Raw genomic sequence first — 16729 nt, 5'->3', positions numbered from 1 at the left:
AGATAAGATCGTGTCGGAGATGGTGTATGAGGAGGCGAAAGAGGATACTTTTGTATTAGAATTGACCGTATGTTTGAATTATAAACTTTGCGCGTGTCCCTCGTTTTACAATTTTGAAAAATCTTACCGTCTTTACCATTGAACCTATGTGGCGATTCATGATTCGGAGTCTCGAAAAACGAGTCATTACATATCTATCTATCTATCTATATATATATATATATACACACACATACATACTATATAAAGGATTGTTTGAATTAAATGTGTTAAAATTTACCTTAAAGTGATACAAATTAATTATAAAAATAGATTAATAAATATGGATGTAGAAATAAAGGATAAAATGGTAAAAGCAAAATTTCAAATCCCAAAAAGTAAAGAACTCGCAAAACCCTCCCACGCGAATTTTTGTCGAACTGAATTGAAAAAAGTCCATTGTGCTGATATCGGCGGCAAATTGCGTTCTTGATTCCCAATCCGCACTTCCACGGTAAAGAGGTTTAGGTACGAATACGATTCGATACTGGTAGTTACTGAATTTTGTTGTTGTTCTTGAGAATTTCACTTGAATTTGTTCATTTTTTCCCGAAGCCCTAATTTTTATTCAGACACTCAGAATGCATATGCGTGCCTCTTTTTACCTTCTGCACGATTGTTTCATTTCTCTGTACTTACCTCGGATCGCACATGGTTATGATGTGCAAGATTTTTGTTCTTGTTAACACACACATTAAGAAATAGACTCTTGTTCAGAGTTTCTCACAACATCAAAATGCTTTGCGCATTACACTTTTTTTATGTTCATCTCCAAGCTTCGAAACCCACAATTCATAAAGAAAAAGCTAAAAACCAAAAGGAAAGGTCACATGTTGGGTTGTACAGATTCAGTAGGCTCCACAGTGAGCAGATGGGTAATTGATTTGAGTGAATCTGAGCAGCTTCTGGGGAAGACAGGAGATAGCTTCTACATGAATTCATACAATAGTATCCGTAGGAGATGGACTAAGTTAAGAAGCTTTGTTAAGAGCTAGCTGATGGATTACAAAACAATCTCTCTGTATTCCAACCTGCAACTTGAACTTGAAGTGCATAACAGATTCAAAATCACCATCTCTTCAAAAGAAATTCAATGGTATCTTGTGAAGTAGCTCAACTCTTTTTGTCAACTGCACAATCATTTATCTCTATTATCTTTTAACTGCGCTTCTAGTTTCAGTATAGAGCTCACTGTTGAGGACTTTCTCTAGTAAGCTTCACTATACACATCTCTAAGAATAAAAACTGAAAACTAAACATTAAACCCCTTTTGATAATCATTACGTTTTTTGCTTTCAGCTTTTGAAAATATATATAAATACTATTTCCTATTAGGTATTTGTTTTTGGTTTGTTACCCACTCTTCAAAAACATTTTCAAAATCTAAACCAATTTTTGAAAACTAACAAAAAACAAAAATTGTTTTTAAGGAATGTGAAAAACATACCCAGGAAATTGTGGGAAATCATGCTAATTTTCAAAAACAGAAAACTAAAAGCGGAATCATTATCAAACGGGGTATAAATGATCAAGCCAACCAACCATTGGAGAAACCAGATTCTTGCTGGTGTTTCCTCCTCTGCTATGGTCTGAACCTATCTCTGTTTCCTTCCTTTTGTTGATGCCGAACTTGTGGGTTCCTTCAGCAAACAAAATTAATGAACTAAGACTTGTTGTGGATAGGATCCGAACCTTGTCGAACCCGTCTTTTGCTTGATTGATTTGGATCAAACTTGCTGTTTCGTGGTAGTGAATTCCTTTTCATGTTCTTTTCCTCCACCCTCGAGTCTTCAACAAGAATGTGGCGACTAGATCTTAGAGCAAGGTCTATGCTTCTCAAAGCACAAGTCTGATCTGGTTGAACAGCTAAAAGTGCAACACACATGAGGAGGACAACCAGTACTCTGTGTATACTGAAAACCATGGCTTCTACAATGAAGCAAAAAAAGAGAGAGAAAGAGGATAGATATTTTGATTTTTTTCTCTCCTTTTTTCTTCTGTTTTGTTTCTGTGGTAGGTTGATTCCTGTAGTAGACACACAAGGCTGCTATTTATCTGCATTGGTTTTGGAAGTGGCTTTAAAGCATAAAGCAGAATTGGGCCCTCAAACATCTAGACCAATTATAGATTCATTCAAATCATAAGCCTGCAAATCTAAGGCTGTTAACCAAGAATCACAAGGATGAATAAAGGTGTTTCTTGGAACAATGCCTCTGAGAAGCCAAGCATCTTTTTTCCTATTTTATTTCCTCATCTCTATATCCACTCCCTCCTTCCTTTTTATATCCTTATCCACCCCCAAAATGCATAAAACCAAACTCCATAGGCTTTGCCAAATCGCCTCCTCATTCGTAAACACACCATCCATTTGAATACATCTATTCAGTTGAAAGAAATTCCCAACATAGCAGGAATTTTTCTTTCGGGTTCATGTCCCACTTGGAATCTTAAACACTGCAACTAGTTAATTTTCAAAACACTGTAATAGAATCTGTGGTTACATTTCTTTCAGGGCTGTTTTTGTAATATAACCTTCCTTTGCTATTAAGAAAAGGGGATTGTTGATGGTTTGCTTTCTTTTGAAATGGGGTTGGATAAGAATTATTAAGGAGGCAGAGAAGAAGAAATGGGCCAACTATAAAACTGATATTATTATAATTAGACATATGTTACAGAGCCAGAGAAGAAAAAGAAGAAAACAAACGCTTGCTTTGGGCCATCCTAAGATTTCCTTCTGCGGTTCCACTTTTGAATTCCAAGCTCTCCTTCCTATGCAACTAAAACAACACTCTGTTTATTGTTTGTTAAACCAAATTTCATCATGCCTTTCTTTTGCTTTCTATAAATTATTCCTTTTTGAGTTTCCAAGCCTATTTAATGTTCATTTCTTTATACTCTGTCACTTATGTGAGTCTAAACTTTGTCGCTCTCACATTTACATCTTTTGTCTTTACATTATATTTAAATCCTATTTTGATCTTTAATTTTTTTTTTAATCTTAATTCGGTTTCTAATTTTCTAAGATGCCTACTTTGATTTACAAGCTTTTACATTTGTTCTAACTTTAATTCCTAAACTTTTTAATCATTTGTTTTAGTTTTTAAACATTAAAAACACAATAAATTTAGTCTTTATCTCTGTTTTTCTTTATAAAAATTAATAGCATAACTTCAAGTAAAGATACTAGCATGTTGAGAAGCATATTTTAGCTATATAGGTTGAAGACGAGCATTGAACAAGAAAATATTAGATGATAAAATTATATTGTAATTTAGTTACTGAATAAATATTTGAAAACTTTAAGGATAAAATGTAAACAAATTTAAAAACTGAGAAACGGAAATGAAAAAACTAGAAAATAAAAAAGTAAACAAATTTGGTTTATAGTGGTGGATACCACATGCAAGTTGGGATTGTTGGAACATTCTAAAGCCAAAGTTGCAGCCTTTACTGAAAATAGAGTGGGCACGGTGGCTGACTGGTCAATGTAGGAAAAACGGTGCCGTTTTGGGTGGGATGCTGATGGTGATGTTATTGCTTACGGTGATGCTATTAAAATATTGTCCTCGCCTTCTTTTTCATTCTCCAATTAAAAGCAAAAGAGTTGGAATGAGATGTTGCTTTATGGTCTGCATTTCCGTCCATATGGGCTTTCTTAACTTTCTTTTCATGGTTTCTCCCGCACCTAATCATAATTCCCATTATTACATTATTCTTCCCTCACTTTAGATCACCCCAAAACATTTCTATTATCCTTTTCACTTTAATTGTTTTTTTTTTTGTTCTATTATTTAATTGAGTATATTAAATTTAAATTTTAAATTCTTTAAGCAAAATTTGCAACAATTTTGGTTGCTCTTTCATAATCATTTTCTAGAGTTGAATGTTTTTTACATCAGTTTCTAGAAATTAAGACTTCATTTGGTGACCATTTTACTTTTTAAGAATTATGCTTATTTTGTTCATAAGTTTTCTACCATAGTTTTCATTTTTCTTAGAAAAACATTTGAATCATTAGTCTTTTTTTGGGTATAAAATTAGACCGTTTTTAAAATTTATTTATTTTTACTTTTGAAAACATCTCGAAAAAGTAGATAGTAAAACCAAGAAACCTATAGTAAAAAATCAAATAAACTTATCTTGAATTTTGAAAACATCTCGAAAAAGTAGATAGTAAAACCAAGAAACCTATAGTAAAAAATCAAATGAGTATTAGGACCTAAAACAAAATGGTTTTTGTTTTTAATATCTAGATAACTATTCGTATGTAAATTAAAAAAAAAAAAGGTGAATGTATACTCAATACAATGTAAGAAAATATACATAAAATTAAAATAAAAAAGACGAAAGTCTTATCAAGACCATTTTGAATGTTTTGGACCATGAATGTTATATATTTTTGTTTTGGATTTAGTTTCCACCTACAATATTAAACGGATATTGGAGGGGGAAAAAGAATAAAAAAGAAATGGAGAGTTGGATTTAGGGTTCCCTCCTCTATGTAAAGGAAGGGTCAAAGTGGAATGACATGACAGTGACTTGATCCCAGAAGAAAAGTTTATGAAAGCGAGTCAGTGTCAGCTCTGATTATTACTATTTTTTGGTTACAGATCATTTCCCATCTTTGAATCCCTCTCTTTTCACATTTTTCAATTTCATTTAGTCTCTGTCTTTATTTCATCCCATCATAAACGGCCCAAGAGATACAAAAGTGGAAGGTGCAAAGGGTATGCCTTCAAAACATGTTTGAGACAGATACTTATTTCAGTCAGATTTTTGTTGTTCTTTTTTCAATGGCATCAACTGCAAATTAATGCTGCATTCTCTTTCTGAATAATGTAATAATGTTACCTAAATAATCCTATCCTTTGTGTTCTCTGATCTTTTAGGCTTAAAATGAGTTCTTTATTCCATATGCAATTTCTTCTAACTTGCATCACCTAAACTACTACACGCATGAATATGGTTTCGCTTATTTTTCACTTTGTCTCTAGTATTGGGTATTTGAGACTATGCTTGCATAGATTGCATTTGATCTTGCACACCGCCTTTATGTACGGTTTTAGCTATATTTGTGACTCTAATTTCCTTGTATACTTTATTCCTAGCTCCACATCTAAGTGATGCCCCTGTCGTAGGCCAAGATCTTTCCCTTCATCTCTATTTATGGCTCCATTGTTTGACTACTGCACTGAGAGAGTACTTCGCCCTCGTGAGAGTTAGCTACGCCTTATTTCGATAAACTTGACCCATGGGAAGGAGAATAATTCTAGCATGCACATGCCTCCCAACACTGTTCTCAAGGTTTTCATCCCTATAGGAAGACCCTCAAGATCCAAGACCCACCCATCTTATGATGTTTGATTGTACCATGACATAGGCATGTGCCATTAGATAGTTCACTCAGAACTTCATTTATTGTAAGGTGGGGAGAGATGACAACCTGCCTCCATAAAGGACTTTCTAAGACTGCCTTTGATAGGCACAAACGTCAAAAGTAGTCAAGGGTGTTCAAACCTGACATACAACATTCTTTTCTATACCATTGGTGTGATTTCAAGCCTATATTTGCCCATTCCAAAGTGATGCAACATGAATGTGGTTGATTGTGACATCCTCGCTGTAACGACCCTATTTCTAGCATAAGATTGGATTGTTAGTACATATATGTCGTGATGATTTTTTGAACAAATTCAAGTGAAATTCTACGGGGGTGACTTAAGCTCATTCCATAGAAATTCTACTTACCTAAGGTAAGAAAACTAGCATGCATGTATACTAAGTGATTCCTATAAGTATTTATTCCTAAAATTATGTGTGGTGACTTACTTGGTTGACGCGTGCTCTTTCGTTAACGTTTCTATGCAAGTAGAATGTCAAAAAATATTGATTTTCCTCGATTAAGTCCCTATTCAATAAAAACATGGTTAGAATTTGAATCAAGACGAAAATCAGGCAAACAATAGTTGAACGAGTCAAAAAATCGCTTTCACGCATCGAGATTGTCCACTTGAAGGTTCCACGTGCGAGTGCCACGCGCGGAGAAGATATCTACAGTCGCAGGTCACGGACTAGGTATCTGGCAATGGTTCGGGTTGGATCGGTCAGCTGCTTCGCTGGGTCGCAGATCAATACGTGGGTTTGTGGGTCAGGTCAGCTGCATGTTAAGGAAAGGACGAAGCTATGTTGCTCCACCCGGTGTATGACGCGATAATAGGATAAAGTATTCTAAGGAGTCCATCATGCTTTACATTTGTGCTTAATATGTATCTGCTTATTCATTCTAAAAGGAGGATGGAAAAATTGTGAACTCTACGTTCCAGGTGCTAATGGATGTTATCGCCCTATTGAGCATGTTTGTCAATTTTGCATGAACTATGTATGATATATCTAGATGTTGATGTTTGCACACTAAGTTAATGCTTGTTGTTGCACACTAAGATAATGTTTATGAATCGTTATTACGATAACCCTAGGGATTCATGATTTGAGTGACGAGTCACTGAGTTTAAACCTATCCCTTCCCTAAGAGCCTAACAAATCACCACGACAAACGAAGTACCTTAGGAGTATTCTTAGGCTGCTAGTTGTGTGAACGGTATCTATAGTTTCGTGGGAGAACCAGGAGTTCTTGATTAGTTCTCACTACTCCTAGCCGTTTCGCATGGGAAATGTGTCCCCTCGTCGTACACTCATTAGCTGCATGGGAAAGGGTTAGGTCGCACCCCTTAACAGGGGACTATCATGGGCCTAGGAGGTACTCAGCACACCCTTAGGTAAGATGCCATATAGTCTTAGATAGCCATGTAGAGGTAGCATCTCATAGAAAAACATCGCTCATTACAACTCGACATAAGGAACTCTTATGTATTAAATGAAAGGACGGAGAACCAAAGAAGTTTCAAGGAGCTAAGACTAAAACCAAACGTCCTAGAGCCAATGAGAAGTCCGTGTTCGTCTATTAAGCCTAGAGCGCGATGAGAGCCTACAAGTAGGAGGTTTACTGAGTATAACTTTTATACTCATTCTTGTTATGTCTTCTTTTTTTTCAGGTGTATGAGACGTCGGGTTAAGAGAGGGTGTGATCAGAGATGTGGATTATCACAAAAGAATGCATGTCTCGAGGCATCAGTCCAATCTTTTCTTCTATATTCAAATTTTCATTATCTTTTTTCTCTGAACTGTCATCATTTGAACCTTTGTATGGAAGTTTTACTTGAAATAAATAATTTTGCCTTAATGCATTTTCAAATGTTTTTTTTTTTTTTTTTTTTTTGCATTCATGTTATCGTTTTGAGTCACGACTCATAGTAAAATATTGGGTCGCGACAATAGTACCCCACACTTGCAAGCGTGAGCCCACCAGGCGGTTCGCACGCCCCCTCTAGACCCATCATAGTCGGGCTAGTTAGCTGTAGTTGGACGTTCGGAGGTACAACGAACGCTCGAATATTATGCAAGCATGATGATGATCATCATCATAGTGTACGGGCTCGTACTCATCATCATAAAAGAGGAAGTAGATGTAAATTTTATCATCTTAAATTATTCATGTGATACAATTCCACGCATCCTTCCCATATTACACTATGTAACATGCATGCATAAGTTTTCATACATTTATTATTTATAACATAATTTAGGATTGTGTATTAGAAACGGTTCATCATAATGAAATATGATATTTCATACATGCATATCATTGTAACATGAGATATCATCATCATACTTCTCATGTCATCATGCCATAATGCATCATCATCTCAACGTATCATAACATCATAGTACATCATGTTGTCATAACATCAAACCACCATCTTAACGCGTCATAATGTCATCAAATCACATCATCATAGCATCATCATAATACATCATAACATCATATCATCAGACAAGTCTTTCGATCGAGCTGATAGTAAGGTCACTTCTTTGGTTGGCCTTAGCCGACGTTTTATCTTATTTTCAAGATTGACTTGACTTGTCCCTCAAAATTCATATTAACCTGCGTGGAAGTACTCCACCGGATTAGAAATATCCCCTTAATTCTTTTCATAGTCCTACTTCTTACCTAATTACTTATATAAACGAGAATTTATATTTTTTATAAAATTATTTTCATACAAATAATTTAAAACAGTTTAACAATCTTGAGATTTTTCCTTTTATGTCTTTCTATGTTTCTCCTTTTCTTTTTATTCCATACTTATTTTTTAATTATGTTCATAAGCTATCGTGTGATTTTTATTCCTTTTAAATACTAATTTGTATCCTTCAATTTTTTCTTTATTTAGTGTTAATATGAGCTAGCATGAAGATTTTATATTAACTAAACTCTTTAATTAATCGATTTTCATTTATTAACTATAAGTCATACATAGACTTACCGTACTCTTATGTATTGTAGAATAAGTTGTCCATTGATATAATAATTATTAGTAAATCAATTCTTCATATGAGTTAGTTCGCAATTACAGATGGATTAAAAGTCAGTTCATAAACTCAGTTCTCTCCTAAGCCAATGAAAAGGTGGAGCCGTCTTGAAATCAGCATTTAAAGGGACAACTCATCCACTTACTCATGAATTAGAAAGAATGAATTCTCTGTTGTGAAATTATGTTCCCAGTTCTCTATTTGGTAAAGTCTCCAAAATGATAGGCATATTGAATGGTCTACAAAAAAAATCATTATTACCCATGCAAATCAAAGGATAATCCCTCGTCATAAGCAAAAGTTCATAGCTCACTCAGCATTAAGATCGAGTCGCATAGATCATCTTGATCTTCTCAATTAATGGAATTATATAAAGAGATTAAATATTTCGTGGTCCAGTAACAATTACAAGTGGACTGTATCAATAGTATTACCAGTATAAGCATAAGATACCCAACTTTATCCGTATAGTATACACCTTTCGGAACATGCACATATGGTTAATGATAAGTTCACTCTCTTAAATTTTTAATTTTTAATTTTTATATATATTCTAAATTTAAAGAAATTAAATGTTTAACTTTATGTATAATATTCCTATTATGGGACAAAATATACATATGTTTATGGATTCAATCCGAGAGAGAGAGAAGATTCAAACCTTCGCTTTTTTATGGATCAGTTTTTGAGCGGCGGTTGGCATTGGAAGGGGTCGGATCGAATGGCGGCTGAGGCGGAGGCTGAGGCTGAGGCGGAGGCCGAGGAAACATTTTTACGCGCATTGCGGAATGCCGAGTACGGAAATTGGAGTCCCTATATATGTAAACAACAGAAATTCAACCTTTTCTTTAATTTTAATTTCTGAATAAAGTGTTCTTGTTCTTCGTCTCCGAGACAGAGCATCGCCGGAGAAGAGAGCAAGACCGAGACAGAAAGGGCGATACGTTTTCACAGATTGCCCTCTCCGTCTCGATCGACCTTATTTATTAATAATCACATTACCTATAATATTATTCTTCCCTTTTCATTTTCATTTTCATTTTCATGTGTTCCCTCATTTTTCCTCCCCTTAATTCCTAGTCTTTCATGCGACGGTTGAATGCCCTTAAGAAGAGGCACGATTCTAGAATTCCCATTATGGATCCCACCAAGCTGCACCTTCGATCTAGCAGCCGACCCAATTTGTTCGCCAGGACCAACTTCAAGAATTCTTCCAAATCCAGATGCTGGCTTCCCCTTGCAGCCCTGCTTGCGTTTGCTTTCTTGTTCTCTTATATCCTCGTTTTTACAACCAACTTCCGCAGCTCCTTGAAGAGAAGGTACGGAATCGTTATCGATGGAGGTAGCACAGGGACTCGACTCCACGTGTTTCGCTACAGAGTGGAGGGTGGTTATGGGGTTTTTGATTTGGGCGAAGAGGAATTGGCGTCGATGAAGGTGAATCCTGGGCTGTCGGCGTATGCAGAAGATCCAGACGGAGCTGGAGAGTCTTTGGTGGAGCTTTTGGAGTATGCCAAGACTCGGGTTCCAAGGGATCAATGGGGGGTCACTGAAATTCGGTTAATGGCAACGGCGGGGCTAAGAGTGCTGGAATTGGATGTACAGAACCGCATATTGGAGTCTTGCCGGTGGGTGCTTCGCTCTTCGGGCTTCAAATTCCGGGATGAATGGGCGTCGGTCATTACAGGTTTCAACTTCTCTTCTCAACCTCTGCATTGTTTTCCTATTGTTGGTGTGTTTTCTCAAAGGCATTTGTTCTAGCTTCTGAATTTGTTTATAATGCATATCTGCTGACGTTATGTAAGTAATGGGTGTGTTAGGTTCTGATGAAGGGACTTATGCGTGGGTTGCGGCTAACTATGCACTTGGCACTCTTGGAAGCGATCCCCTCGAGACAACTGGAATCATTGAACTTGGTGGAGCTTCTGCTCAGGTTTGTATTGACCTTATTTACTTTTAATCAGGCACAGTTTGTCTTCCGAGGGTGTTGCATCGATCTTATTTACTGAAATTTAGATGTTCTTGATATATATATATATATATATTTCTTGTTTAGATGTGAAGCTTTCATTGAAAATATGAAAGAATGTACATGGACAAAAGCCCTAAAACGTTGGGAAGAAATGTTGGTAGGAGATGCTTCCACAATGTTTGGATTAAAATCTTAGACATCGTGCAATGTCTTTTAAAGGGTTCAGATTATTAATCCTTTTAATTTGGATAAGGCTCTCCTAAAATGTTGGGATGCTGATTTTTGATAATTGTGGCTCAGAATTGGGAGTGGGTTAAATTTGAATTTTGGAATGAATAGTTGTATGGAAGAATGAACGTTTTATGAAGTTCTTGAAATCTTCATATTGGGAGGTTTATGGAGACTTGAAAATCATGAAACAAGAGATTTTGAGTAGGCTTAAACTTCTAGATGACCCAGAGGAGGGAGAGGTGAGTGATATTCTCAAGGAAGAACGTCCCTTGGCTAAAGGGGGGAGTATACAAAGTTGGTAACGAAAGAGGTGGTGAGTTGGAGCCAGAAAACCAAAGTTCATTGAGCTAAGGTAGTCATGATAGTAAGAATATTATTGACCACTTGGATTATGATTGTGGAGAGTGTTTACAGGAGGATGGAGAGATAAGGGGGAGATTCATGCTTGTGGGTTGGAATCCTATCTCTACCCAAGATTTGTCAGCTTTGGATGCTCCTCTTTCCCTAGAGGAAATGAGGAGGGTGGTTTTCAGGTTTGATCGAACTAGAGCACTCGGTCTGGATGGCTTTTCTATGGCCTTCTTCAAGGATAGTTGGGAGTGTATTCACCTTTAGAATGTCTTTTGTGAGTTTTATGAGAAAGGGATCTCTCTTCTCAAAAGGTGGTAGACTTACTCTCATTCCATTCATGTTAGGTGAGATTCTTCTTTACTCCTTTTTTTCTTTTTAAAATTCCTGTCTGTGAGTAACATTATGGAGAAACTTACGAGGGATTTTTTGTGGGAGGGGTGGAGGAAGGGAGTGGGTCTCATTTGATTAGGTGGGTGGAGGTTTTGAAACCTGTTGTTTTCGGGGGTTTAGGTATAGGAAATTGGCAATTGTTCCTTATTTTGTTTGAAACTGAATTGGCCCTAACCATAAATATGCAGAAAACAGCAGTTATGGGAGTAAATGTGGCAGATTCAGATGTTGAAGCAGTGGCTGAAATGCTGGGATGTAAACAACTACCTCCCTTTTAGTTACTTTGGTGTTACTATTGTAGGGAATCCCAATCATACTGCCTTTTGGATAAAGTCTATGATAAAATCAAAGGTAAACTTGCAATTTGGAGGGGCTTTCCGGGGCAGCGCTTTGGGTAGCATCCCTTCTTATTTCATGTCCATTTTTAGATTGCCTGTGGCTGTGCGAAAACATTTTGAGAAAGTTTTTAGGAACTTTCTTTGGAAGGGGGCAGCTGCAAATAAAGGCGCTCAGTTAGTTAGGGGGGACTCAGTAAGGGCTCCTCTTTCTCTGGGATACATGGGAGTGGGAAACCTTCACCCAAAGAATATGGTTCTTCTTTCTAAACAGCTGTGGAGTTTTGAGAAAGAAGAAAATGCTCTTTGGAGGGTGGTGACGAAAAGGAAATTTGGAGTTGATTTCCTCAGAGGTTTAATTAATTAAAAACTGAATAGGGAATCTTAGTCCTTGGAAGGAGATTGCTAAGACTTTTTTTTTTTTTTTTTTTGGTAAAATGTGAGCTATAAGATGGCTACAGGGAGTGAAGTATTGTTTGGGGGATATAGATGGACTTGAAATCAAATGCAGTTATCTTCAATTTCTAAGCATCTTATTCCCAGACATTATTTGCAAATGTCTTATTCTCAAACATCTGAAACAAAACATCCAACCAAACGACCTCTTAATGAAATCCCTATTTATCTTTTTAAACAACTCTACTGTTTCTTTGTCTCCAAATTAATCAAAAGGTAGCTCCACTAGTGCTTTTCCTTTAAGGCAATAAAGTCCAGAAATATCAAATTTACATATTCATGAAAACACCAAACCATTCAGAGCTTGTTGCATAATCTGGACTGGTTCTACACCACCGAAGACTAGCAAAAAGAAGAGAGAGGTTTTGGTTACTTTCTTGCTCTTACTCTTCATATACTGTGTAAGAAGATAGATATTTGGATTTTTCTTTTCAACTTTGTTGACTCTTTATGCTTTTGCTGTTTCTGCTCTTTGTCCTCTTAGTTTATGATTTGTAATGTGTGGAAATGGACTCTTTCCTAATTAATGAATGCATTTGGTTACAGATTTTGAGGGTTTATTTTCCTTTGATTTATTAGCTGGTTTTCGAATTTCTTTTTAATTATAAAACTTTAGAGAAACCAAGAGGGTTTCCTATAACGTTATAGGCCACATAAAGTTGTCTTCATAAATTTTGAATTGATCCTAAAGGATTATAGCTCCTGAAATGTATGTATGGTGTGTATCAAGTGATCTCTGCAGCAATCGTAATGATGGGGCAGAAGTTAGACGATAGAGAATATGAAATCTAATTGAACAATGATGAATGCCAACTAACATTGTCAACCTTGCCAGGTAAATAAAAATGAAAGAAAAGGATTAGGAAAAAAAATGAAACGAATGATATTGAATGAAGCTTAAAGACATACAGGAAAAAGGAGATTAGAGAACAAACAGTAAGGTATAGGATTATTGTATTGATCGCTGGTTTTCTCCGTTTCAGGTTACTTTTGTTTCAAATGAACCAATACCTCCTGAATTCTCACGTACTGTTAAATTTGGCAATACGACTTATAGTCTTTACTCTCACAGCTTTCTACATTTAGGGCAGGTAAATCCTTCTTCTTATGAGCTATATTCTCTCCTGAAGTTGAGTTGTACTTATAAAATTTGGAATTCTTGTTACCATAAAACCCTTTTGAGTTGCAGGATATCAAATTAAATTGGAATGCTTTTATTCATTGTTTTAATCCTGTTTTTCACTTTCTCACTCCATTTAGAGTTTGTACAGTTTGTTTGTATCCTCTGAGCATTAGTTTCTTTTCATATTTTCGTTTCTTGTTCAATAATCATAAGAATAATAATAAAACCCTTCTGGTCCCTGTAATATAATCAAATTATCTTCCACTCATTTTCTACCCTCCCGCTCTGATGAGATTTTCAGATTTCTATCCTTTTTCTTCTTTTTCTTTAATTCAACTTTCATTCTAAATTGTTGGTGTAGTGTTCTTTTTTCTTTTCTTTTTTTGGTAGTAAAATCACGTTGATGGTGTTTTTGTATGGTTGTTGATTATATCTTTCCAAAGTGCTTTAGCAGCCAGTATTTATACTTTTATCTATCTTCCTAGAAGTGCTTTTTAGTCAACGAAACATAAAATCGTTTGGTGGGATTATGGAGCAAATAGCTATGTGATCATTGTGAGTTCAAAAGATACTTGTGGTTTGAGGAGCATGGCCCATTGCCTTCTGGGCACTTTCTCATTAGTCTGCTTCTTTTGGGAAAAGGGTATCCAAAATACTACTCTACGATATTCATAGGGAGCAGAAATTCCTTCAACCTTAGCCATTGTGATAGTACTTAGCCTATGTAATTGAAAAAGGACTTACAAGAGAGGACCTTGTAGCTTCTGGTGACCAAATTATCCAGTCAGTAAAGAATGCAAAATAAGCGTGCCCCAGAGTAGTAAGCCACACATCCACTAATCCACTTCTTTATTTTTGAAGTTGAAGATAAGATAACCAATGGAGGAATCTAAATGGCCAAATTGACTTGCCAACTCAAACCTGGTTTGATACTGTTGCAAACTTTAAGAGCAAGGGTCATTTGTTGTATGCGAGATAGAAATGTGTAAGTTTTAGAATGTGACACATTTTCTAAATAAAAAACCACAGATTATGGCTGCTACCTCTTTTGACCTTATTTTTGTATCCTGCTTGTTGATGCATACATCATGTTTGCTAGCAATGATGGAATGGCACGTTGAAGATCCCTTTTCATCCTGAACGTGAAGTGCTTTTCTTTTATTAACTTTTTAATGTAAAATCTCTGACATGTTTCTGGAGTTTCACTTCTGTGAACTTTCTTAATTTGTAATGTTTAAAACCGTTCAGAGTCGTGATTAGCCTTGTCTTGCAGAATGCTGCTCATGATTCCTTAAGAGAAGCACTTAGTAAAGGAGAGTTCAACTCAGGTAAATGTGCATGTCTATTCTTTTCTCTTAACCATCTAGATTGGAAAAAATTGGGTAGCATTCCATTCCCAGTTTCGTCTGTAGAGTCATCTCTGTTTACTGTCAAGTTTGATGTCACAAACTGGATTGGATAGTACTGTTTTAAGGAAGTAGCATTATATTTGAATTGTTTACTTATGTTCACAGTTGTCACGCTGTCAACTTATCGTCTATATTCATATGCATTCTTCGGGACTCCGAGGTTTACCTCTAGATTGCTTATTTAATATTCGATATATCCCTTTTCCTTACAATGTCCATATTGGCCTTGCTCGGACTTAACAACTTGTAGGATGTAGTTTAAATTGATGGTTGTTGCTAATTTACTTTAAACTGTTCTCATGAAGTTACCTGCACCAGACTGATGAATCTTGATTCTTGAATTTCTTGTTTCATTCATCTACGATGTCTTTTATTTAGAAAAAAAGACGGATTGAGAAGACCCATGGAATGCCCATCTGTCTGAATTCTTTCTATTTGCATCGAGTCTGACATTCACTGGGAGAGCATTCATTCAATTCGCTTATTTTTTTTAGTAATCTTGAGTTTTGATTCTCATTTGTTCATGCCAGCTAAAACTCTTCGAAACGGATTGTCTGTGGATCCTTGTACTCCCACTGGGTTCTCTCATACTTCGGAGTCTGAAGCACCATCTCCAAGCGTTATGGTGGTGGAAAGGAATAGGTATAATATATCATCTTTCCATTCTAAGGGAAACTTCTCTGAGTGCAGATCTGTTGCTTTAATGCTGCTGCAAAAAGGAAAAGGTTGTACAAATCTTCATATGCTTCACTTTTTAAAACCCTTCTCATACCGATCTTTCTTTTAGAAGTGTGCATAATACTTCCTCCTTTTTCTCTTTTGTTCGCCCCTGTAGAGAAATGCACCGATATGAACTGCCGAGTAGGATCCATTTTCACACCAAAACTTAGAGGCAAATTTTTGGCGACAGAGAATTTCTTTTACACATCAAAAGTATGATTTTCTTCCCCTGTTACAAGTATATTGTGTGCTTCCTCAGTTTCTTCACTGTGTATTTGTATTCTTTAGTATGTTTCTTGTTCAATGTTTATCTTTCATGTGTTATATATGAACCTTTCTGTGTTTTTGTCACTAGTTCTTTGGTGTTGGACCGAGGGCTTTTCTTTCAGACCTGGTGGTGGCTGGACAGGAGTTCTGTGGTGAGGACTGGGTAAAGTTGAAGAAGAGATACAAGCTGCTTGATGAAGAAGATTTGGCGCGGTATTGCTTCTCATCAGCGTATATCGTGGCTCTACTTCATGACAGTCTTGGAATTGGATTAGAGGATAAGGGGTAGGCTGCTGATCTCTTGCTAGTTATATGTAAGTAAATATATATTAGTTGGTGATTCTTAGGTTTTGAGAACTGTATGAATAGCAGCATCACAGCTGCAAGTGAAGTGCAAAACATAGCAGTGGATTGGGCATTGGGAGCATTCATCTTGGTGCAAAGCACAGCTGCTGCTGCAATAGAGACAGAACCGAAGAAGCAATGGGATTGGATTGCAGAGATGCAGGGGTATGAGATGCCCAAAAAGCTGTCAATAATAGGGGTATCAATTATGTTGTTGTTCATAGCATGGTTGGTATCATCAAAGTGGAGGAAACCTCAGTTGAAGACGATTTACGATCTAGAGAAAGGACGGTACATAGTGACCCGAGTGAGTAAATGCTGACTGATGTTTGGCCAATCTGCTGCAATCTGCAAGTCCCAAGATGTTTGAGTGAGATGATTGATTGTATATTATGTGTTTTTTGGTTCACATCATCTCCTCATGTGTTGTAGGGTGTGTGTCACTTTTGTAGAAAAAGCTTTCCCTTTTATAGCATATAGCGGGAGGACAGGCCGCCATTCCCATTTCCACTTCCGTTGCCTGTGCCGAAGTTCGGGTGAAACGGAATGAATTTTGCAGATCCCAGTTGCAACTTGTTTCAATACTCTCATTCTTATAGTCTACGCTATACTTAATTCTATCACTTCATTTGTAACGTCCCTAATTTTCTTCAATCTAATT

At 36.4% G+C, this 16729-nt stretch overlaps 1 protein-coding gene and 1 long non-coding RNA gene across 4 annotated transcripts; both read left to right on the top strand.

Moving 5' to 3' along the window:
- The first annotated feature begins 360 nt into the window (after positions 1–360).
- LOC111450224 lies at positions 361–5599 on the top strand. The gene is made up of 2 exons (XR_002711776.1): positions 361–507; positions 5148–5599. It is a non-coding gene; the product is annotated as an uncharacterized LOC111450224 (long non-coding RNA).
- Positions 5600–9117: 3518 nt separating this feature from the next.
- LOC111450763 (probable apyrase 6) lies at positions 9118–16686 on the top strand. 3 transcript variants are annotated; one of them, XM_023091040.1, is made up of 9 exons: positions 9118–9290; positions 9550–10156; positions 10290–10402; positions 13188–13295; positions 14601–14655; positions 15267–15461; positions 15572–15669; positions 15812–16008; positions 16093–16686. In XM_023091040.1, exons 1-9 carry the CDS (start codon positions 9258–9260, stop codon positions 16388–16390), a joined length of 1704 nt encoding a protein of 567 aa, XP_022946808.1. In that variant the 5' UTR covers positions 9118–9257; the 3' UTR covers positions 16391–16686. The 3 variants fall into 3 exon arrangements, with proteins under 3 accessions (XP_022946808.1, XP_022946810.1, XP_022946809.1); XM_023091042.1 differs by having other exon boundaries at positions 9120–9264; XM_023091041.1 differs by having other exon boundaries at positions 9122–9290; positions 16096–16684.
- Positions 16687–16729: the final 43 nt, after the last annotated feature.

This window comes from Cucurbita moschata, unplaced genomic scaffold (genome assembly GCF_002738365.1).
Source record: "Cucurbita moschata cultivar Rifu unplaced genomic scaffold, Cmos_1.0 Cmo_Scf00012, whole genome shotgun sequence".
NCBI classification, from domain to species: domain Eukaryota; kingdom Viridiplantae; phylum Streptophyta; class Magnoliopsida; order Cucurbitales; family Cucurbitaceae; genus Cucurbita; species Cucurbita moschata.
The sequence above is the reverse complement of the archived record's forward strand: the minus strand, read 5'-3'. Positions and strand labels throughout refer to the sequence as shown.